The following is a 23,649-nucleotide window of genomic DNA, read 5'->3' as shown; positions in this document are numbered from 1 at the left end:
CTAACTGGGCCCTGAAGGATAAGCAAGAATGTGCAACAGGCAAAAAAGGGGTTTGTTAGTGAAGGAATGGCACGAGCAAAGGCCTGGAAGTGCCTGGGGGGCTTCAGTGGCGGGACAGCTGGAGGCACCAGAGCTTAGATGGGGGAGGGAGTGCGGAAGAGGAGGAACACCTGTGTCAGGGGGCGGGGGCCCAGCTTCCAGTGGCCTCGGCGGCTGAGCATCGGGGACTTTATTCTCCTGGCAGTGAGCAGCCTGGCAGGGGCCGGGAAGCCCCCTCTGTAAATAGCAGCGATAATGCGGCGACCTCAGGCTGCTTTGTGAGGATCAAACGAGTTCACGTGTCGTGAAGTGCTTAGAACGGCACCTGGCACACGGCGAACGCCAGGCACTGGCTTTTGTTAAGCTTATTGTCACCATGGCTTCGGCATCCTTGCCTCTGTAGTCGAAAGATGACAAGAAAAGCGGTTCCCAAGATGAATTTCGCCAAGCGCCCGTTCCCTGGGGGACTGGTGTGCGTCGGGTGGCACCTGGGTTCAGGAGAGGCGGGCCTCAGTTTTGCAGGAAACTTCAGAGCCTTTAACACACTAAAGGCGCTCCAAGGGGGCCCAGACACTGGGATCCTCTTTGCAAAGAATAACAATCAGCATCCCCCCGCCCTCCACCCCCAATGCGCTTAGGAAGCACCAGGCAGGAGAGCAATTCGGATTGGTGCAAACGCCTCTGGTGCCCCTGATACCCCAGATCTAGACCGTGCCAAGCAAGTGCCCTCCACAGAGGCTCTGCTGGGCACCCGAAACAGGGTAGCGGGCTGAATCCGGGTCCCCCCATGCCCTCTGTGCCTCGTTGCAGTGGAACTTCCCTCTGCTCATGCTGGTGTGGAAGCTGGCGCCCGCTCTGTGCTGTGGGAACACTATTGTCATAAAGCCTGCAGAACAGACGCCCCTCACCGCCCTCTATCTCGGCTCTCTGATCAAAGAGGTAAGGCGTCCAAAAGGAAAATATTATGGGTTCGTGATAACAGCCCCGCCCCCGGGCAGCCGGCCACTGTGCCGAGGTAAAGCTGCCCCGCCGCGCGGTGCTGTGCGTGACAGCACAGCCTGCTCACGGCCGAGTGGGAAGGGGATGACGCCTATTTCACTTGGCAACTGCCCGTTCTTCCTCCTGCTCCTGGTCACTGATCTAAAAAGAGCTCTATTCTTCCCGCTGATCTGCATGAGAAGACTCAGCGCTCACTATGGGCTCACGTCTACGTTAGGACCCAACGTTTTCCCCAGAGAATTTGCAGGACGGTCGCTTGGGAGGGAACTGAATATTTGGAGGTTTGGGGGGTCTTGCATTTGTGGTGCCCGAAAGGATCCGTGTACGCCTGGGAAGAGTGGTCTTGGCAGCCCTGCGGAAGTGACTGTCGCCCAGCCAGACTCAACTGCGCCCTGCTCTCGGGCGGCCGATCTCTCCTCAGGGAAACAGCCCAAAGGGACACCTCCCTCCAGACACACGGGGCGACACGGTTCAGTCACTCTGTCCCCAGCTTCAATGCTGCAAAGATTTAAAAGAAGAAACAGGCAGGAAAGAGGGGTGGGTGAGAAGATTCATGTGCATCACTTTTCCACCGAGCTGGTAGGAGCACAACTCAGAAAATTTATTGCTTCGGTGGAAGGTTGGTTGGCGCAGCCAGTAATTGACCCGTTTCCCATTTTCCTCTGACCAGTGACGTGGGGCACGAATAAGTCCTATTAAGGAGACTTAAAGATTCTAAAATCCCAACTGTTAAAAAACAGTGTCTAGGAAAACGAAAATCTCAAGCACCGTGTCCTGAAATGTTGCCTTTGTAACACAATGAGTTTCAGATAAGACCCTGGGCACGCGGGGCAGAGCGCCCCCTGCCTTGCTCCCCTATGCCGGTCTCGGTTAATCCGGAGGCCTCGCGTGTGCAAAGCACAAGGCGTGCGTGTGAAAGGAGGGGCAGCACCTACCTGCAAGAGCAGCAGGTCGGGTGTGACTCCGGTGCAGCAAGCGAGATCCTTGAAGGGGTGACGTTGTGTGGCCATGTGAGACAGGAATGGGGCAGATTGGAGAAATGAAAATGGAACCCTGCGGGCACCCTGGCGCCCACCCCCGCCCCCGGCCAACAGGTGACCGCGCCCAGACTTCCCAGTGGGGACGCCACTCTGCTTGGGGACATCACTTAGCCATGGCTCTCTCAGCCCAAGTGTGGGTCCATGCTGGACACTGGTCCCTTCTCTTACTCGAATGCCGTCTTGGTGTCCCCTCAGGTCGGGTTCCCTCCAGGTGTGGTGAACATCGTGCCAGGATTCGGGCCCACGGTGGGAGCAGCAATTTCTTCTCATCCTCAGATCAACAAGATAGCCTTCACCGGATCCACAGAGGTAACGCGCCCCTGCCCCCGACTGGCTGTTGGCCACAGTGACGTCCGCTGCCTGATTGGACAGCTGGGAACTTTTCCTTTGAGAGGCTGTGACTCGATTTTCCTTTTGAATCTGACTAGGTTTTCATACGTAGCAATCAGTTTTGAAACCTCACTGGTCCCATTTCCAATCTAAATCTATATTTATTAGGACCCAGAATCCTTAGGAGGAACAACTGCTGGTAAGAGAAAATAAAAATGGGAAACAGCCCTATGACAAACAACATCGTAATTAAGGTCAAAGGGCAAATAACAAGCGGGGAGAAAGGCAGTCGAAATTTATGCAGCTCCCCAAAGGCACAGAGCCATCATATGTAAAGTGCTCCTAAAAATCAATAAAAAAAAAAGGCAAATTGATTGGTGGCAAAGCAGGCAGCTCAGAGAAGAGAAATTCTGAATGCCCAAAAAGCTTGACTTAGTTCCCCAGTAACCGGGGAAATGCAAAATCATATGCATATTGGACTCTTCCTTTTTCACCCGTGAGACCGGAAAAAATTGAAGTCTGGTCTAAATGAGGCGAGGGGACAGTAGGCACCTACAGTTCCTAAGGTGGAGGCCCTTCTGGCAAGACCCACCACACATCTGGGAATGTGTAAAACTTTTGATTTAGATTTTGCAGCAACTACTTAGAGCAGTAATTTCACAAGCATTTGTATTTTCTCGTACATTATATTCATTCTGTGCAATGTTGACCGTCTTTAGAGTAAGGAAAGCTGTCCTGGTCGCTTGCAGGAACGTATATATACAAAATACAAAAAAAAGTGACTTGTAGGCACGTATATATAATGTGATCCCATTAGCTAAAGTGTATGGAGAGAGGTAGAAATTGACTAAGGATTTCCGGGGACCTCTTTACCAGGGCCACCTCTGGGGCGGGTCCTAGGGTGAAGGGAGATGAAAACTTTCCCCCTTTGGTTTACATGTGTCTGTATATGGGATTACTTTTAATGAGACAGTACTTTCTCTGTATTTAAAAAAAGAAATGAATGGCCCTGGCTGGTGTGGCTCAGTTGGTTGGAGCATTGTCCTGTAGACCCAAGAAAAGTCACCCAGGTGTCCTAGGCCAAGCCTCCACCCTGGCAGCGCATGAGATGATAGGAGGGACCCTTCCGGGGCGTGCGGGAGGTTGAGCATCATGGTTTGGTGGGGGGTCCTCTGTACTTCACAGCCCACTGGTTCTCCCCGCCCCCTGGAGGAGGTCCCGGTCTTAGCGTGTATTTCCATAGAACTGACTCCTCATCCTGAAGGTCTGCCCCCCTAACTCCCGCTCAGAGGCTCCCTCAGATGATACCAAAGAGACCAACAGAACGAGCTCCCTTCCTAGCGAGAGGTAGAGGAGCTGCCCCTTCCTCAGACTAGCTGGACTGGCCTGATGCCAGCAGGGGTGGCCCCCAGGGACAGGGAAGGGACAGGGAAGGGACAGGTCCTCCACTGGCCAGCTGTGTAGCCATGAGCGCATCGCTGGGCCTTCCTAAGCCTCCCACGCCACCCCCGTGTGGGGGGCAGCTCAGACCAAGGGTTCTGGCTATTTTAAGGTCACAAGGCACTGGGAGCAGCCAGGGAGGGTAACGAACATTTGGGCCACGTCTGACCACATCCAAGGTTTAATCTGGTCCCTTTGTTATCCTGAAGGTTGGGAAGCTGGTCAAAGAAGCCGCTTCTCGGAGCAACCTGAAGAGGGTCACCCTGGAGCTCGGCGGGAAGAACCCCTGCATCGTGTGCGCCGACGCCGACTGTGAGCTCCCCCTGCTGGGCTCTGCTGGGCTTTAGGGAATTTGGGAGTCGCTCCCTTTGCTGAATTCAGGACCGACACACGCATGTGCAAGATGGGGATGTTCCCCACCTGGGGCGCCCTGCCACATATAGGCAGATGGTGATAAAACACCAGCCTTATTGCAGATAGAGAGCTCCCCTGGAGGGGGACGTGTCTTAGGTGGTCATTGGGGGGCTGCCTGATTCTGCCCTTCAAGGTTAAGTTTACATTCCCATCCCCGTGGACAAAGCCAGTTTCTCCTCAGAGACCCCTGAGCGGGCAGGGGCGGAGCACAGGGCCAGAGAAGCAGGAACAGGGCAGGTGGGTCCCCCTCCTTAGTCATTCTACCCTTGGAGCCGGTATCCGTCTAGCACTTTCAGGGTCTCCAAAGACTTGAAATGGCTTCCGCCACCTCTTCCCCAGAAAAGCAACCCTCTCAGGCAGCCCAGTGCCCTATTTACCTGTTGCAAAGAACAGCCTCCCCTACCTGCCCATTCGTGCCAGAAATTCCTTTCCGGAAGAACAAAGCCTTCCATTCCATGCTCAGATAAGGTTGGAATTGCAAATATCTCTGAGAAAAATGACCCAGTGGCCGGTGGCATTTGTTCTCCTTGGGGCTGGCTCTCCGTGGGAGAGAGGACTATGTAAGCAGACTGCCTAGTATCATTATTATCATTTTGCCTGCGTTGGCGCTCCCTTGCGGAAGCATCGTGAATGTCGCTAATGGTTTCTGGAGCCACGTGGGCGTTGGCCACTGGGACCCACATTCAGAGTTCCAAGCTCCAAGCGTAGAAAGAGCCAGGGCTCTGGCTTTGCTGAGTGCCGCCCTATCTGGGTACCCCATCTGCGCCTCAGCTCACGCCCTTTTCTTCCCAGTGGAAAAACTGCAACTCAAACCCAAGACTCCTTCTGCCTGTGGGGGCGGTGCTGGTCCGCAACATTAAATCCTGCCGTCCCTGGCCCGCCAGGTACGGTATCAGCGACAACACACCACCAGCTCCCACACGGCAGCCACTACCCCCACTTCGGTCAGGAAATGAATGAGTGAGTTTGGAGGAAGGGCGTTTTTAAGTTGGCACGAAGAGTAGGGGGTGCAGAGAGGGACAAGAACCTTAGGATGCTGTCCTGCTACCACACAGACTTACACAGAAGCCAGTCAGCGACCGCCTGCCTCCCAAAGCCAAGGGCAGCGTTGCTTGGAGTTACGCCAAGAGCAATGCCAGGTGTTGGTGCTCATGCACCTGCGCAAGGGGGTCCTGGCTTTTGCTCCGTGCAAAGAAAAGCTGCATTTCCTCACCAGTGTGTGTGTGGCGGTGGTGGTAGGGATTAACATTAAAAAACCGCACGCCCCCCCGAATGTAAAAGACATCTCACGTATCACCCGTACGCACTAAGCAGGTCCCCAGAGATCTTACTTACTAAGCACCCTCTAGCTCGGTTTCAGTCCCTGGTTTTAATTCAAGGCCAACTCTGCAGTTGAGATTCAGACTTTGTCGGGCAGAATCAGCGCTTCCTCTCTCTTTTAACTCTTATAAGTCATGCGCAGTGTTACATGAACTTAATCAGACCCTTTCTGCCGCGCAAGGTAGGAAGCACGGGCTCCTTTAAAAGTTCTCGCCAACGGGCCTACAGCAAATACTTAGCAAAGGTTATTCTGGAGGACGTTAGTCCTCCAAAAAAGGACGGGGCCCATGAGCAAGTGAAGTGGGGACAGAGGCAACTCCCTGAGCTTATTAGCACAGTGGGGACTTCTTCAACCCCAGATGCGGTGGACCCGGAGGTCCTGGTTCCCATCCCCTGTGTTTGGGAAGCGCTGAGAATGAAATGAATTTCTGGAGTCCCGGAGCCTGTTTTCTTGTGTGGGCAATTAGACTTGCAGCTGTGGCCCGTCCTGCTCTAACGACTTAATGCTTCCTCCGGCCCCGCCGCCCCCCTCCCTGCAGTGGACTTGGCAGTGGAGTGTGCCCATCAGGGAGTGTTCTTCAACCAAGGCCAGTGCTGTACAGCCGCCTCCAGAGTGTTTGTGGAAGAGCAGCTCTATGCGGAGTTCGTCAGGAGGAGCGTGGAGTACGCCAAGAAACGGTCCGTCGGAGACCCCTTCGATGCCAGAACGGAGCAGGGGCCCCAGGTAACCTACTGATGCGGGGGAACCCGCGGTGCGTGTCTGGGAGCTGAACCAGGAAGCTCCTCGGGCCCTGGCCTGGGCCACTGCGGTACAGCGTGACTCCAGGGTCCCTCCCAACGCCTACGGGGGGCTGACTGGCCTTCCCACTTAAGGCTTCTGTTTAGGCGCCAACCAATGGTCCGGTTGCATCCCCGTCGGGTCTCAGTGGGGTTTTGAAACAGGGCTGGACACTAAGAGGCTTTGCTTTTTGCAGCAAATGATGCCAAACTCGGGGCCTTGCCAGCAGTGGGGGCCGTTCCCAGTCTGTAAGGCCATGTGCCTGCCCCCTCCGGCCACAAGACCGCCCCTTCTCAGAGCCACCAGGGTGCCCAGGAGAGATCCCCGGGCCCAAGCTGCCTTACCAGGCTGGTCTCCCTGCAGAAGAGGGTTTGTAACCCTGTCCAAAGGGCTGCCAAGACAGGCGGGGGCTGTGCCTGGAGCTGGTGGTCTCAGCCTAGATGCCGTCAAGCCTGTGTGCGTTACAGGACAAGGTGACTGTCAGCAACCACAACATCCCGGTGCAGAGAGGTCGGGGGCGGGGGCGGGGGCGGGGGGACCTGGTTTGAGAAGCCACTGACAGGATGAAAATGATCATAACCACAGGGTTTTATAGCCCCTTTAAAAGGGCACATCCTGTATCACTTTCTTACTAATTATGCAGTCCAGCCCATGGGTAAATATTTAAAAGAGGGCAGCCTGACCATCCCATGCATTATGGAAATGGAGTCTGGCTGCAGCCCACTTTGCTTGTAGCCAAAGTCCCACCCCGGCCACGAAGTTTCAAATCACGTGTCGGGACTCAGCCACTCGCCGCTCACCCACTGCACCGCGTGTTTACACGGTGAAGCTGCAGAGCGGGGCACAGATCTGGCTCTGTGACCGTATGAAAAGTCACAAGCACCTTCCAAACCTCAGTTTCCTCGACTGGAAAATGGGAGTAATTGACAGCTGTTTTAAAAATTTCAAGGCACCGGGTAAGCCTTTTTTTTTGTAAAGCAGGGAGCATTAAATGACCGGCTCTCAGATCTCAGCAGCAATGAGTGGCTGTGCGTGACTCTGGCCATTTCAGTCGGTTCTTGCTTGACCTGTGGGGTCGCTCTGGCTGGGGACGGAGGAGGACCACGTGGACGAGGTGCATTCTGGCCACGGTGCCCGCAGGCTCTGGAGCTCTGATGCCACGTGACCCTGGGGGAGAGCAGTATCTCTGCCTGTGGTCAACACTCCCCACCGTGCCAGCGACACAGAGGTTGTCTGGCGGCCTTGGCTGGGTTTCATATCTGAACATGAACCCAGCCACAAGTCATTGTCAAATCCACCATGATTTTACAGCCGATCCAGAATCCATGGGAAAATATGTGGGCTGATCCCGTTCTAAAGGAAACTCTTTTACCCCCTCATTATTCGTAAGTCTCTTTCCAAGGCTCCGGGCTTGACTTTGGAAGCCAGATAGAGGAACCTCTTTCCAAGGGGGCAGATCCAAGCAGAATGGGTGTTGATTTCATCAGAGCTTTTGATGCCTCCACTGAAAGTTCTTTTTGAAAGCTCACTTAAGCCGTCCGACCTCAGCGTATTATTTTAGGATGCTGTTGGGTTGTGTTTTTTTTTTTTCTCCCAAAGTGCTTTTTCATCTACAGTAATAAGATTTCACTCTGGGAGGACTTACAGCTGTCTAAATAGTTAGGTCTGTCTCATGCCCGTAAAACAGCTCCATGACCCAGATCCCTGTTTGCTGCAGGCAAACTGCTGGCTGCAATGCTCCCAAATCACTCAGGTTTGTTTGGCAACTGAGCTGCGAGGCGTGTAAACATCACGCAGGCCACCTGGCGGGGCTGATCCAGCCTCCGCCCCAGGGGGCCCAGTGCAGCCCTGGGCCGGTCCTGCAGGGACCGTATTTCTGTCACGTGGACCCGCCGGGGAAGCCGAGTCTGGATGCAGGGTCTCCACGGGGACCCAGTGCTGCAAGACAGCCAGGCGCGGGGCCTGGTCTTATGTGGCCAGCAGCCACTGTAGTTTGATGAAGCCGGAAAGCCCTCTTGGCCTCCCAGGAGGAGGTGAGAATCACACCTGCAAGTTTGAACCCAAGACTCAGTTGACCCAGAGAGAAGTTGAGAAAACCCTGAGATATTACGGTGGCAGTTGCTTGAATTACGTTTTGAAATGTGAGTGCATACACATGCGTGGAAACCCAAAACACGCATAAAGTTTTCCTCGCCTGGGCCTGGTTCCCTCCTTCCCCCCCCCGCCCCCCACCACGATAGGTATCCCACATTCTTAGTGTCTTGTGCATCACTCTGTAATTTCTTTATGTGTATGCAAGTGCATATGGATATATATCCTGATTCCCTAGGTTTTTACCCAAAAGTTAACTGTGATATCTATACTGTTTTGCACCTCAGTTTTTGTCCCCTAATAAGAAACTGGAAGAGTAGTCGGTACTAGTCCATGGGAACCTGCCTCGTCCTTTGTCACAGACACATAGACTCCTGCCATATGACTCCACCAGTATTCAAGTGGCATGTTCTGATGACCTTGCGGGCGTGTGCGGTCACGTGCAATGCCACCAAGTATGTCATTTTGCACACGTGCAAGGAAATCCACAAGACAGACTCCCTGCGTAGGATTGCTGGGTGAGAACACACCTGTGAAGCGTTGTTCTACAAGCATTGCCAAGCTAACATCCAGGAGGATGAATCAGCTCATGCTCCTACCAACCTTGTAGGAGCTTGTCTGTTTCTCCAGACCCACTACCACAATGTGGGTATTTGCCCATCTGATAGTTAAAAATGGCATCTCCCTTGGCTTTAAAATGCATGTATCTCTTACAATGAGTAAGGTAGAACATCTTGTCACAGGATCAAAAGCCATCTGTATTTACTCTTCTTTTGGCTGTGCACATGGTGTGCATGTTTTGCTGCGGTATTGCTCATCATTTTTATCACTTCTAGGAACTCTCTACGTACTAGAGATTGACTCTGTTTCTATGATGTGACCGGTGAAGTTTTCCCAGTTTATTTTGCCCTTTGACTTTGCTTATGATGTTGTCTTTTTTTGTTTTTTTTAACATAATCAAATTTATCAGGGTTTTTGTTTTGTTTTTTTGGCTTCTGGATTTTGAGTCATAGAAATGCCATCAGCTCTTCAAGTTTACAGGCTTATTTTGGCATGTGAGAGAATTTAAAAACTTTTATGCTTTCTTTGTCCGTGGCTAAGTCTTTGATCTGTTTGGAACTTATCCTGGTATAAGGTGTGAGATACGGACCCACCTTGGTATTTTGACACGTGACCACACTTCATGAATGGACTGGTCCGGTGACATGTATGGTTTCTGCCCATCCCTTCTCATAAAGCCAGCCTGGTGCTCAGTCACAGTCAACCAAATGCACCACTGGGTTTGTTTTGTTTTATTTTTTTCCTTAAATTTGTTCCAACGAAATCAGGTTTTCTATCTAAAAAGCTCAACTCTAGCACACCTATCAAAGCTCTCTCTCTCCCAAAGAGGAGGGGCTAGCAGCAAAGTCATGGTCAAGAACAGGCCTCCCACGCACTTGGGGAAAAGGACCAGCGGGGGTGGGGAGAGCTCTCCGCACCTTGAGACAGTTGGTTGGACGCCACGCCCACAAGCTGAGTGTTAAGCTGGTTGCACCGGCCAGGCTCTGGCTGGGGAGTCCCCTAGACAAGATGCTAGATGTTGGAGACTTCCTGGTGAGCTGACTCCCCACCAATGAAGGAGCAGCCCCTCCAGCCCACCTTGAGCCTCATCCACTCTGTCTCTGGGGATGCTGGGCCAGGCAGGCAGCCTCCCGTCCCCCTTCTCCCCTGCACCGCAGACAGAGAATTCCAACAACCGTTCCCCTGACCCAGAGCGCCCTGTGAGCAGGGCACAGCGTTGCCAGATGAAACATGCAGCACCCAATTAGATTTGAAGTTCAAATAAATGGTGAATACGTTTTTTAGCATAACTATCTCCCAAAAATGGTTTGGGAGATGCTTCTACTAGGAAAATCATTCCTTGTTTTTCAGAAATTTAGATTTCACTGGGTGCCCTGGAGTTTTATTTGCTAAACCTGGCAACCCTCGCAGGATGCACAGAGTTAGGAGAGAAAAGAATAAGACCCCTCGGGTCTCATATTACCCACGGATTTGCTTGGTGACATGGAGGGGTCAGACATACGGACCAACCCCACGCCTGGCGAGGGTGAGCATAGCCTGTCTCCCAGCTCCGTCCTGCTCCAAAGAGCCCTGAGTGGTACATGGGGACCAGTTGCATCCAAGGCACATTCGTTTCACGAATTTATGACTTGGCGAGAACGTTTAGGGGCAAGAAAGCTGACCCTATTGAAAGCCACCGGGTGGGGTGCGTTAGGGGGCAGCCACCACCCAGAAGGACGTCAGGCACTCCTTCTTGTTTTGCAGATTGACCAAACCCAGTTTGATAAAATCCTCGATCTGATTGAGAGCGGCAAGAAGGAGGGAGCCAAGCTGGAATGTGGGGGCTCGGCCATGGAAGACAGGGGGCTCTACATCAAGCCCACCGTCTTCTCGGAAGTCACCGACACCATGCGGATTGCCAAAGAGGAGGTACTGCAGGAAAAGCAGCAGCCCATGGGGCCTGCTGAGCTTGTGGGGGGAGGGGCGCTGGGCTTTGCGTACGAGGGTCTGCCCTGTGGCTCAGTGATTCCAGGTGGCTTTGTGAGGGGAGCGTTTTTTTCTGTCCGGAGTGTCCTTTTTCCTTCCCCTTGGGGTTCTTACGGAAGCCATCTTGCCCTCCTCCACCCCCTGCTTCTGGAAATCCCTCGTCCTGTGTACAGGGTGCAGAGTGTGTATGTCTCAACTCCCCCTTTCCACTCACGCCTCATCATCTCTACACGACAACAATCCTTCTCCGTCTTCTAACACATCTCGGAACGGAAGGCGACTGCCACTTGAGTATTTCACCAGGAACGGTGGCTTGAAGGCGCAAAGCTGCCTTCAGTTGCTCAGACTGACGTTAAACCAGTGTTCATTCAAAGAACACATCACGAAGGAGATCCCCGCTGAGATTTTCCATCATGGGTGTCCTTGGAAATAAATAGTGGAAACTAAGGTGTCCCCCCCGACGACTAACTTTGTCTTTCAACCCCGCCCTGAGGCTGGGTGGAAACCAATTCCTCCCGCCACAGTCCCAAGTGGTCAGACCCTGGGATGGAAGAGTGAATTTTATAGATTTTCTCCTTGAGGTTTTTATGGGTCACTACCACTACCATGATGGCGTAAGACCCAGCTCTCGAACCCCCCCGCCCCACAACAAAAGCTCCTTGGGAAGGTGGGAAGGTATTCGGCAGGCCGGCACCGGGCCGCAGGATTCTGATCATGCTGAATATCAAATCGATTCCAAGCTCCCTCCAAAACTACCTGTACATGTTCAGGCTTTAGCTCTTGCTTTTCCTTTTCTTCGCTGTGTTGTTGACTTCCTCCCTGGGGAGTGTGACGGAATCATGTCGGGTCATCTTCATTGGTGGAAAATGCAATTCTACGAGAGGTCAGGACGCATGGTCCTACAGCTGTGTCGGTGAACCCCCTTTGGGACAACTTCCCAAGAAAAGTGTCCAAGGGTTTGTTTTTTGCGCATCTGAGCACACCGGCTACTCCAACGCCCAGTGCCCCGATGTCAATGAGAGATCTGAAACCCAATATATACTTCGGGCTGTGGTTTCTTATTTCTGTTTCATTTTAACCCTTCCCTTCAGATTGCAACCAACAGATAGCTAAAAATGTCCTTGGACAAACTTTCTTGTCCGGTCATGTTTTTTTTGTGCACATGAGCACTTAGGGTATAAGGAAAGGCATGCAACCAAGAAATGCCTGTTCAGGGCATGTGTGTTTTCCTGGAATGTGCCTTTCATTACCATGTTTGCAATCGATCCCAGATTTTTGGACCGGTGCAGCCAATACTGAAGTTCAAAACTATCGAAGAAGTGATCCAAAGAGCAAACAGCCTGGAATACGGGCTCACAGCAGCCGTGTTCACCAAAAACCTGGACAAGGCCCTGAAGCTGGCCTCCGCGTTAGAGTCCGGCACTGTGTGGTGAGTAGAGGCATGCGCTTCGGCTCTCTTGAGCGGCTGGCTTAGCAGCATCATGGCCCTTCTGTTAACAGAGAGCTTCTAGTCACCTGCTGCCGGCCCGGCATTGTCTTTGCTTTGCTGAACCCTCCCAACCGCCGTCTGAGATAGGTACCATTATTGTCTTTATTTTATACATGAGCAAACATAGGCACAGAGAGGTGGCGTGACCCGCCTCGGGTCACACAGCATCACACAGCTAGCACATGGCAGAATGGAGCTCAGAGCCGGCCACCCAGCTCTGGTGCCCCTCCGACTTCGCTCTCTCTGGCTTTATATTTTTATTCTGATTGTAAAAGCAATTCACGCTTCTGTGCAAAGTATGCATGAAAAATGCCTGCTTCGCCAGTCATTCTACAGATTACTGTGTCCTCACTTAAAGAGAATATTAGTTGATAAAGGTGAACTGGGCTCGGAGAGGCTGAGGAATATGGACCAAATCCAACAGGCAAGAAGCAGGAGAATTTTGAGATCAGCTCCATCCCATTTCAAAGCTAATCCTTACTCCTCTACACCATAATTTTCCTCTGCTTCCTTGCCCCCTCCCCACCCCCTTCCTATAAAGTCAGAGCTTTATACTTGAGGATATTCATTCAGATCATCTCTCCTGATGGGAAGAACAAGAAGGCAGAAGCTGAAAGCACACCGTTTGCGTTATTAAAACTGTAACACAAAGCCGATCTTTCGGCAACACTCTGCACTGAGCGCCTCGGAGCCAGAACGCCCCAGATTGAGGTGGGTCCCCTCCAAGTAACCACGAGCATCTCCTCATTCTCTTTCTAGGATCAACTGCTACAACGCCATCTACGCACAGGCTCCATTTGGTGGCTTTAAAATGTCGGGCAATGGCAGAGAATTGTAAGTGTTCCTGTCCCTCCACACCAGCTGGCAGGGTGAATAAGATGCCCCAGTCTGTCTCTGTGTGTCCCTCTGGGTGTCACTATGGCTCGGGGCCCCTCCCTCTGGGGCTGGTCTGGACCCGCACGCCCTCCTCTCTCCTGCCCGGCCCTCTGGCTCATTCTCTGCTCCTTCAGGCTCCAGGACCAGCCTCCAGCCTCAGCTTGTGTGTCTCTGACGCGCTTTGGGCACCTTCAGTAGATGCTGCATGAGGGCAAGGGCGAAACTGGAAAAGGGCCCTTTTTTTTGCCAGCCATAGAGTGTAATTACTCCCTCAAACCCCTGGCCCTCAGCAAGGAGGACAGGCTCTCTCCCAGGCGGGGCTCTGGCCCTGTCTGTCATTAGCAGAGGTCCCAGGGACAGACTGTGGGCGTCTTGGCTTCTTCTTGGTACTTCGTTGAGAGGCCTATGTGACATTTCCTGCCCAGCCTCCTGGTTCCATCAGACCCACAGCGCGCATCATCTTTCCCGGTTCCCTTTGGTGTCCCCCATTGGGCACACGTGGTCATGGGTCCTCTCTGATTGGCTGCCTCCAACCAATCAGCACCCTCACAGTCGGAGAGCCCCCGGCACAGCCCTCCCACAGCAAGAAGCGCAGTCCCCACAGCAGATGTTTTTGACTGTGGAAGCTGCGGGTGTGCGGAACCCACCTGACTCCCAGTGTGTACTGACTCCCACCAACTACTGCTTCCTGTTCTCACCCGCGTCACCTCTGTGTCCCTTCCCACCCCCACGATGGCGCTTTCAAATTCTTAACACCCTTCTGCCTGGCGCAGAGCAGGGCCGGGCAAGTATTCACCGAACACAGTCCATGTTCCTGCTGCTGAGCCACAGTCGGGACTTGTTTGAACGTCTGTTTTTTTGACCCTTGGCATGTATTTTCCCAAGGCTTTTGATAAAGTACTTTAACATAATTCACAGGGAGCCTGGAAAGGGACTTGAAAACCGATTTCCATTTTCAGTTGTCTCTAATTAATGTCTTCATGTTGCAATAAGTTCCCCTTTTTTCTGCTGGAACTCTGGACGGTGGATTCCATGGTTTTCCCCGTCCACGGCCGCCCAGGCCGGGCTGGCGACCTGCCGCCCACCCACGGGCCCTCCGGGACCTGATCCTGCTCAGGTCTCGAGAGGAAACCTGCAGTTTCTCTTTCTTCAGGGTGTTTCTCTTAGTTTCTGCTTTGCTTTGCAATAAAAGTAATACAGTCACAGGAAAATCCACATGGGCCCTGGCTGGTGTGGCTCAGTTGGTTGGAGCATCATCCTGTAGACCAACAGCTCACGGGTTTGATTCCTGGTCAGGGCACATGCCCAGGTTGCAGGTTCAAGCCCCAGTCTGGGCATGTACAAGAAGGCAGCCAGTCAACGTTTCTCTCTCACATTGACGTTTCTTTCTCTTTCCCTTCCTCTCTCTCTAAAAAGCAATAGGGGGAAAAAAATGTCCTCGGGTGAGGATAAAAATTCTCTTTTCAAAGTTATTGTGCATTTTCTAGGCACATAATGGATGCAGATACATGCATTCTTTTCTGTTTCCAAATGAAACAGGAGTGAACTACCTCTTGCTCTTGTGACGCGCTGGGGATGTGGTGTTCTTCTTTTCATTGGTGGTCTCCTAGGATGGACTTTTGTGTTATTTCCAGGTGGTTTTGCTCTTGCTAATCATGCTGATGTGCTTCCCTGTGCGTGAATCTTTACCCACCTGTGGGAGGCTGTGATGTCTGGAAAGGGTCACCTGGCTTTGTCACTCTGAAAGCAGTGACATTTATCACAGACGCTCGCTCAGCGGCTGTGGTCACCCTTGTGTCCCATCTGTGCTGAGCCTCTCGCCGCTCCCCGGGCCTCGCTCTTCTTACGGCTGGTCCCCAGCTGTGTGCTCTGAGGCCGCTCCAGGTCCTCTGTGTTCCTGGCCCTCATGGATCCTCTGGCCACAGCCCAGGCTGGGGCTTTGGGCCTCTGCTTCTTCCGTGCCTTCTGTGTCTTCAGCTGAAAGTCATTCATCCAGAGTCATTCACCTCGTGTTTTTTTTTAATCCTCACCTGAGGATATGTTTACTGGATTTTTAGAGAGGAAGGAAGGGGGGAGAGAGAAAGAAAGAAACATTGATCCGCTCTCTCCTGTACACACCTTGACCAGGGACTGAACCTGCACCCCAGGTATGTGTCCTGAGCGGGAATCAAACCTGCAACCTTTTGGTGCTTGGGACGACACTCGAGCCAACTGAGCCACCTGGCCAGGGACACTTTTTTTTTTTTTTCCTCTTCATTTTTTAAAAGGCAAATGCTAGTCCTTCTGGATCTTTCAAAAGCATGACACAAAAATCTTGATATTTAAACTTAAGGTACACATCCAGTTACTTAATCCTACACAAGGGGGCGCAGTCCCGGCTATTACTCTATGACACGTTTTGGCATTTTGCATAAATTCCAAGCTGCCCAGTGGATCCTCACGTGTCCAGCACTAAGACACAGTTCCCGGGGAAGGTCTGAGCGGCGTGCCCAGTTTGTTTGTATGTTCCTCTTTCCTGTGGTCACAGAGGTGAATATGCGTTGGCCGAATACACCGAGGTGAAAACCGTCACCATCAAACTGGACCACAAGAACCCCTGAGAGACGGACAGGCTCTTCCCTCCGACATCTGACAGCTGAATGTGGCCCATCAAACCTGCCGAAGAAAAAGTGCTGTTTCTGACCTTCCTGGCCCACTCTCTTCTGGAAACCTTTCCACTGGATGGGAACCATCTTTATTTTCCTCTCGCACTTCTGTTGGGGGTGAAATTGCAGTTCTGCCTGCAGGTGGCGCTATTGGGTATTTCCCACTTCCCTTTTCAACCAGGTCCCGGGGACAGGGAGGCGCCCGGGGCGCTGCCAACAGAAAATGGTGTTTGAAGTATCCAGCAGTCCCTTAAAAATGCTTTGCTGACTCTGCTTTGGGAAGAATTTGGAGAGACCTCCCCGTATGCTCTAGAAATAGGGCCCCGCACCTGCGGGTCCCTCAGGGTTACCTGCCCACAGAACAAGCCCCTCCTACCGTTTAGTTGAAAAGGAATAGCACTAAGTTAAAAAACAAAACCAACAACAACAACAAAAATAAACCAGGATTGCAAGGATCCAATGCGGGGTGCTCTGGGGAAGTAAGTACCGCGGAAGGTTACTGAAAATCTTGGGTGTGAAGCGGCTTGGGTCTACCATGACTACATCTTGGCCTTGACCTTGGGCCTCAGTTTAAAACCAATGCTGCCTTTGGAACGTGACTGGATCACCAGCCCAAAGAGCTTATCTGAAACGATGCGGGGTCTACTTTAACCAAGGCCCATTCTCAGGCAGAAAGCATCGCTAAGTGTCCCTCACTGTCACGGCTAAGCACCCAATGCTCTGACACTTCCAACAGCAGAGTAAATCCTAAGATAATTAAGTCCTGCATTTTACAGACCAGAGCCGTAACTCGCTTTTATAAATTATGCTTTTCTACCACTTGGATTCGCGCCTGTGTTGTTTTCCTTTTGTCCAGCTGGGTTGCCCATTTTAGATCAGTAAAACATACACAGCCAGGGAGGCTGCTGTTCTAACGCGGCCCCAGCTTTTTCAAGTCCTATCTTGGTATTAATTCGTGATTAATCAGCAAATAACACCCAGACCCCAGGGGGGAACTGGATTTCCTATTAAAGCGGCCTGATTTCTGCACTAACAGGTTGGGAGTTTTTCGTTCCCTCTTCGTGCAATTACAGCTTTAACTTGGAAAACGGAAGGTAGTCCCTTATGGCTTTCAAAAAACAAAACCAGACTTAAATTGGCTTCTCCTGAGAATCGAAACTACGCTCTGACTGTTATCAACTAGTACTCTTCTAATGGTGCTGATGTTTGAGAATTCCATTCTGTTTGTGAATTCAATCGGGGGAGGGACAATAATAAAATGAAGAGCTATGTCCAAACCAGTGTACGTATAAAGAAAGTCGTATATGGCATGGGGTTAGCCTTCTTTGCCAGAAATATGCAACACACCATTCTCTGTCCCTTCCACATCTGTTAGCACTTATCACTTACACTGTCAGTTAAATCAGGATTTAACTCATACACTGAATTTTCAGGATTTTATCTCAAGCAATTATAGACACTAACCTTGATAGCAATACATTAGAGGGTTCTTATTCTTTCACTGTACAATAACGTCTTTAATATGCAATGGTACATTATTTATAATGGGTATAGTTAATGTATCTTTTTATAGTTGTAAGTAAACAGAGGTGGTATATTTAACCTTCTGTAATATACTGTATTTAGAAAAGGAAATCTATTTAGGATTAGATTTCACTTCTTTGAAGGTTTACTCCTGTGGTATGGTTTAAAAATCTATTGGCCTGGGGATTCTGATCCTAGCTGCAGAGTGTGTTAACAATGCAACACCCATAAAATAAAGCTGGATATTTGAGAAACGTATTTTTTTCTTCATTTAAGGACCCAACCCATTTTAATCCTATGGCTGAGCTTTTTCTTTCTCAGACTTTCTGTACAAAATGGCTTATGCTCAAGCAGAATCAATAACTTAAGAACACAATTACATTGGCTCAATTGATCAGGCCTAGACTTCAGCCTGAGAGTGAAATCCACTTCCAGGTTTTGAAGACTGACCAGGCAGAGAGCTTCAGCCTCAGAGGCTCTGCGTCTTAGTCGGCAAGATGCAAGCTGTCGCCTAAACTGCCCAAGTCTCTGTTTATCATTAATTGATAAGGGCGCTTGGGTCAGATCCCTTGTCATGGAAGCCCTTCTGGATACATCCATGAATGGAGAAAGCTCCAACTGCTCAGCCTGCATGGGAACAGGAGATTCGAGGGAAATGAACTTTTCCTTCCCCAAAGCGTGGCCCTCTTAGGGAGCGATTCTGGGGACACCGGTCAGTTGCGTGTGTGTGTGTGCACGCATGCGCTCGTGTGCCTGTGGGGGGTGGGGCACAGGCCCACCCTTTGGAATGTCCTCGCTTCTCCTGATGCTGAATGAAGCCTCATGCCCCTGCTCCCAGCGTGTGGCTGAGCCGAGCTCAAAGGTGGATAATGAGGGACGTTGAAAACAGTGTCCGAGGAGGAAAGTCTGAGGAAACTGAGTACCTACCTGAAAAAAAACAAAAAAGCAAAAACAAAAAAGCAGAGGACTAGAAGATACCATGAGGGACAAGTCCCCTGCGTTACTTTCAGAAGGCAGAAATGTTGGGTCGGGGGCGGGGGGCGGGGGGCGAGGGGGGGTGGGGGGAAGGGTCCAGCGCACCCCACTGAGGAGGGGTCATTCCAACATGAGACACGGAGAATCCAGGTGGGATGTGGAGCCAGAGTTAGAGAACCTGGGTCAGCAGGGGTCAAGATGAAGAAACCGACCGGTAACAACCTTCCTCAGGCAAATCTGTAACTCATTCTGACGGGTAGAACCAACTCGAAAGAGTCCACCTGTGCATCGGGTGTCTTTTCTGCACTGCAGACGTTCCTAGCCTGTCCCCAAGCTCATTTCAAAGGGAAGTTGAGCTGCCCGAATCCGCAGCGTCCACGTCTCCTGTCTGCCCGGGTCTGTCCCGGCGCTGGGCGTGCGCTTCCTCGAAGCGCCGCTAGATGGCGCGGCCGCACGCCCTGAAGGCGCAGCACAGCGGTGGCGGGGGGCTCACTCCGAGCGGCGGCCACCACGCCCTGCAAATTATTAGGGACTCTTCCGCAGCAACCGCTGTTTTTTCTTTTGCATAATGGCATTAGGGCCGCTTTGGTAAGGACAAGTTTGCAGCACTGCACCCGTTCTTCTGGAAGGACGCCCCGTGGCCATAGAGCTGGAGGAGCAGCTTCTGGGGAGCAAAGCAAAGCTACCCGGGGGTCTCCTTGCCCGCCCGGGAGCGGTTCAAGTGGGGCGCGTCCGCGCGGTTGCGTGGAGGCCCTGTGGCTGCCCGCCTCTGGGAAATGACCGTGAGGGTAGTGGCGATTTGTCTCTGTGCCTTGCGCTAAAGCCTAGGAATGTCCCCGGCGTAACATTGCATGCGAGGGGCCTGGAGTGCGGTCCAAGCCGGCTCCTCTTTCTCCGATGGACACCCGGAGCGGAATCTGAGGCCTGCCTGGGGCGCGAACGTGCCTCTTCCTGCCCTGCGCCTGGGGAATGGCCTCCACGGTGTGAGAGACACACTGCCATCAGGTTGAAACATAATAAACTGCCAGCTTCCCCCCCGCCCCGCCCCATGTTTTAGCTACACGTCCCCCAAAGAACTCCAAACTCAAAATAATTCGCCAAATGATGGCATATGGATTGGCATACATCCATAATTAAATTAGTAAATTCATGTAATGGAAGGGGCGCCGTTTGCAAATATTACAGCTTTAAAAAGATACATTTCTCTATTGCACAAATGAATGTTCCCTGCCTTTTTAATATTCCTGCCAGAGCATACGGCCAATGTGCACAAGGCAGAGGTGATCCCGCGGTTTTGCTGCGGAGCAGAGCAGGGGGCCAGTGAAAGCGGGGTCGAGCCCAGAACCGGCCCATCTAATCGCCGCGCCGGCTCCGCGGCACCCAGACCGGGAAAGGACGTCGCGCCAGAAGGGCCCGTGGGCCCTGTCATCTCCCGGGCAGGAGCGCTGAATCTGATCGCCTCCGGTTGCCGGCTAGGGAAACCGAGGCAGGCCGCACGAGGGGGCTCCTCGTGCGGGTTCCGGGAGGAGCAGCCGCGGCCGGTCCTCGCCCTGCTCACTCTTCGCGCCGCCCGCGCGCCCGCCTCCCGCCCTCCCCGCCCGCCGGCGGCCGCAGGATTGAGGAAGTGCGTCTGGGCCCGGCCCGGCCCCCGCGCGCGCGGCCGGAGCGCAGGGGGCGGAGGGCAGTGGCACCGCCAGGCCCTGGCCCGCTGGCGTCCCCCCCGCCCCGCGCGCCCAGCCCCGTCGCCGTCACCACCGCCTCAGGTAAGCGCTGTCCGGGCCAGCGCCCGGCGCCCCGCTCTCCGCGCCCCGCGCCCTGCCCGGGATCCTAGCTGCCGCCTGCGGCCGCCCGCGTAGAGCCCTGGGCCCCGCCGCTAAGGCCGGCGCCCCAGGGGGCCGCCGAGGGCGTGGGGCGACCCTAGCCTCCCGGCCCCGCTCAGACCCCAGGCAGCCCGTGAGGTGGGGTTGTGCGGGACTCCGGATCGGAACCCCAAAACCCGCGCGGGACGGTGCCGGGGCGGGGGTGGGGGCGGAGCAGAGGCAAGAACCCAAAGCAGAAAAACAACCAGGGTGTCTAGATGCCTTCTCGTCCTTGGAGGAAAGCCCCTTCCTTGAACTTGGAGCGCGGCCGGCCGTGGGAGCGCGCGTGTGCGCGTGTGAGTGCAAGCGCGCGTGTGCTGGGGAAGGACTGCCGGGAGCCTCTTTCTGCCCCCGGGGCGGCTGGTGTCGCGGGAGGCCCGGGAGGACCCGGCGCGCTGTCACCCTCCTCAAAGTCTAAGGCATGCTGCGTGCCGAGCGTCCAGTCTCCTCTGGCCGATAAAAACCATCCCTTGGTGTGTGTGTGTGGGTGGGCGACTTTCCTGACAGGGGCGCAGAGCGAGGGCCCGGGGGTCGGGGCGGGGGAGGGGGCGTCAAGAGGAGCCAGGGGAGCCAAGGAAGAGGGAGACAGTGATGGAGGATATGGGGCCTCTGGGGATCAGGGAGATGGTGACTGAGAATTTGGGGACTTCTGTGGCCAGCTCAACCGGCCCCTGCCCAGTTGGAGGCCGCAAACTTTCTCTCTCACTACAATACCTCCGCAGGCAGGTGCCAGAGGGGCAGGGAAACAGGCGCCTCTCCCGTTGTCTGCCAGTTCCCCCTGAGCGTTAGAGAGGGACAACTGTTTGGAGCAACGTGAGCGCCTAAGGCCTGTTGTGATTGACGTAATTATCTTTGCGTCTGTCCTGGAAGAATAAAGAAATTAAATGAAAAACACGCCTCTGAAGCTAATACAAAATGTTGGATGCAATTGAAAAATAAAATTTAAAAAAAGGAAACAACAGAACCTACAAACCTAAAGCAGACATTGGGGTCTGCCCAATTTCCCATCTCCCAGGGTTCCACACCCCCAGCATCAGTTCTCTGGCTCGGCTGGAGGGAGTTAGCTCCCACCCCACTCCCTCATCCCTTGAATGTGTCTATTAGCGAGTCCTGTTGGGTTGACCTCTCAGTGTGCCCACAGGTCCGGTGCTTCTTTCTCGCAGCTCCCCGTGCTATTACACGCCTCCCCCTGCCCCACTCCTTCTCTTTGGCAGCCAGAATGGTTTTTCTTTTTCTTTTTCTTAAATAAGTGAAGCAGATAGTGCATTCCTCTGCTGGGAACCCTTCCGTAGCTTTCCCCGTGAGCGGCGTGAAGCCCGGGAGCCCTTCCCTGCGCGCGCCCGGCTGATCTGGCCTCTGCCACCGCAGGCCGTCTGGCCGTGGCCCCCTGCCACCCTGGCGCACCCCGCTCTCCCGCGCGTGGCCTCTGCTGCCCACAGACTCCCCATGGCCAGCACGCTCTCCAAACCCAACCTCTCTCTGGCTCATATCCCTCTCTCTGTGTCTTTCTTGGGGTCACCACTGTGTTCCCCCTTTATCTGCTGGATTTCTTTAACTCCCTGGAGGTCCCCAGGGGAGCTCCAGGGGTCTGAGACTGTTCCTATGGGTCTGCCAGCTGGACTCCCAGCACTCTCCAGCAGGTGTACAGGAGCTACTGGCGCGGTGGCCGATGGCGAACGGACAGCCTTAACCTCACTGTGGTTTCATAACCCTGAAGGGCTTCTGTTCCCAAACCCTTGGGTGGTCCTGTGGGATTGAGAAGTACCCACGTCTCGGGCCTGGCAGGTCCATGATACTGTGAGGTCTGGAAATCCATCAAACACAGTTTGCAGGCAAGCCAGGATCGATCAAGGGACCCTAATGGTACCAAGGGACGTCTAGGACCATGGGCCCCCATCCCCACTAGGCTTTTGATGTGAGCATTTCTAACATGCTCTTAATTTGCAAGCGTCTCCCATTTCCTTGCTAAGCCTCCTGAAAAACCAGGTGAACAGGTCCAGAATCGACCTGTGTTTCTTCCTTCACTGGGCCTTCTCCGGCTGCCTTATAGGTGTCATGATCTCATGAAGATCACTCTTCATGAAAGAGCCCAATAAAAACACTTGCAGAATGCGTGTAGGTTCCTTTTTTCCTTTTTCATTAAGCTTTTGAGTTGATTCATTAGGACAGTTAGAGAGAGCTGGCAAAAGAAAATTGGTGAAGTTTAAAAACTTGTTAAAATAACGATCACTGCAGAAGACCTCTGGGAGCTCTCTTTCGGATGTACTTACCGTCAGAGGAAGAAAACATGTAATTTACAACCATCATTTGTTGCACTGGTCTGAACCCAAAAGAAGCAGGAAGAGAAGCAAAGATCCGCCTGATTGCATTGAGCAAAAACTCGAGTTACTTCATCTGAAAACTTCTACCTTAGTGCCTAAGCCAAAATACAGATTATAATTGAAAACTGCTCCAGAGGCAAAATCCTCCACTGGTAAAGCGATTTTCAAAAGGAAACTGAAAATAAAAAGGGGAACAAAATGTACTGGGTGAGGGTTGGCCTAAACTCTTTTAAAGGCTTTTTATTTTTTAAAATAAACACGTGATAGGGTGAGACTTCTGTTTTCAGAAGGAATGTCGCCCGGCATTTGGATTTTTGGAGCCTGTTGGATATGGCGGGGAGCTGATTTTGAGACGTGTTCAGAAGCAGATAGCCGCCATTCTTCTGGGTTTCTGAATGTTACTGGAACTTTAATTTTAGAGCAGAGGGTCTGTTTTGCTGCTGCTCCCTGTCCCTGTCTCAGGCTCAGAGCCAGTTCCACAACCTGCTCCCTGGGGAGACAGCACCCTGCTCTCCAGCACTGATATTCAGAGCTTATTAATTACAGGGCAGGTGGGTGGTGACCTCCTGGACTCCCAGCCCCCCAGCCCCCACTCTTACTGTCAGTAAAAACCACCACCCTGACCCAGTCATTGAAATCTTAAAATCTCACAGCAGCCCAGGGAGGTTGCCTGGGTGGAAGGAGATGCATATCTATTTTTAATAGATGATGCACATGCAAGTTTCACCTTGTGGTTACGCTGGGGCACGTGACTGAGATAATTCAAGCCTTTGGCCTTCATACTGTGCTTTTTTTTCTTTCCGCATTGTCTTGGACATCATTTACATGACATTTATTTATTTATTTATTTATTTATTTATTTATTTATTTTTAACCTGCACGATCTCTCTCCATCTCAGAGAACGGTTGCTAATTATCCCGTCCTTCACACGCAGTGCAGAAAATATACAAACGTGAACAGAAGCACGTGCGTTTCACACGGC

General features: G+C 52.6%; 2 protein-coding genes across 2 annotated transcripts in view; both read left to right on the top strand.

Moving 5' to 3' along the window:
• Positions 1–17,562, top strand: part of ALDH1A3 (aldehyde dehydrogenase 1 family member A3) — a 29,977-nt gene extending 12,415 nt beyond the window's left edge. Inside the window, 8 exon segments of the mRNA XM_054561942.1 lie at positions 800–978; positions 2,274–2,387; positions 4,058–4,160; positions 6,122–6,306; positions 10,756–10,920; positions 12,249–12,406; positions 13,226–13,300; positions 15,870–17,562. Coding sequence (XP_054417917.1) covers positions 800–978; positions 2,274–2,387; positions 4,058–4,160; positions 6,122–6,306; positions 10,756–10,920; positions 12,249–12,406; positions 13,226–13,300; positions 15,870–15,942 — 1,052 coding nt within the window. The 3' untranslated portion in view covers positions 15,943–17,562.
• Positions 17,563–20,133: 2,571 nt separating this feature from the next.
• LRRK1 (leucine rich repeat kinase 1) overlaps positions 20,134–23,649 on the top strand; it is a 95,703-nt gene continuing 92,187 nt past the window's right edge. The window contains exon 1 of the mRNA XM_054561979.1: positions 20,134–20,249. The gene's annotated coding sequence lies outside the window, so the exon portion shown is untranslated. The remainder of the gene's footprint in view (positions 20,250–23,649) is intronic.

Source organism: Pteronotus mesoamericanus, unplaced genomic scaffold (genome assembly GCF_021234165.1).
Source record: "Pteronotus mesoamericanus isolate MK-2021 breed Mesoamerican mustached bat unplaced genomic scaffold, CSHL_Meso_final scaffold_582, whole genome shotgun sequence".
Lineage (NCBI taxonomy): Eukaryota > Metazoa > Chordata > Mammalia > Chiroptera > Mormoopidae > Pteronotus > Pteronotus mesoamericanus.
Note: the sequence above shows the minus strand (reverse complement) of the source record. Positions and strands in the feature narration are given on the sequence as shown.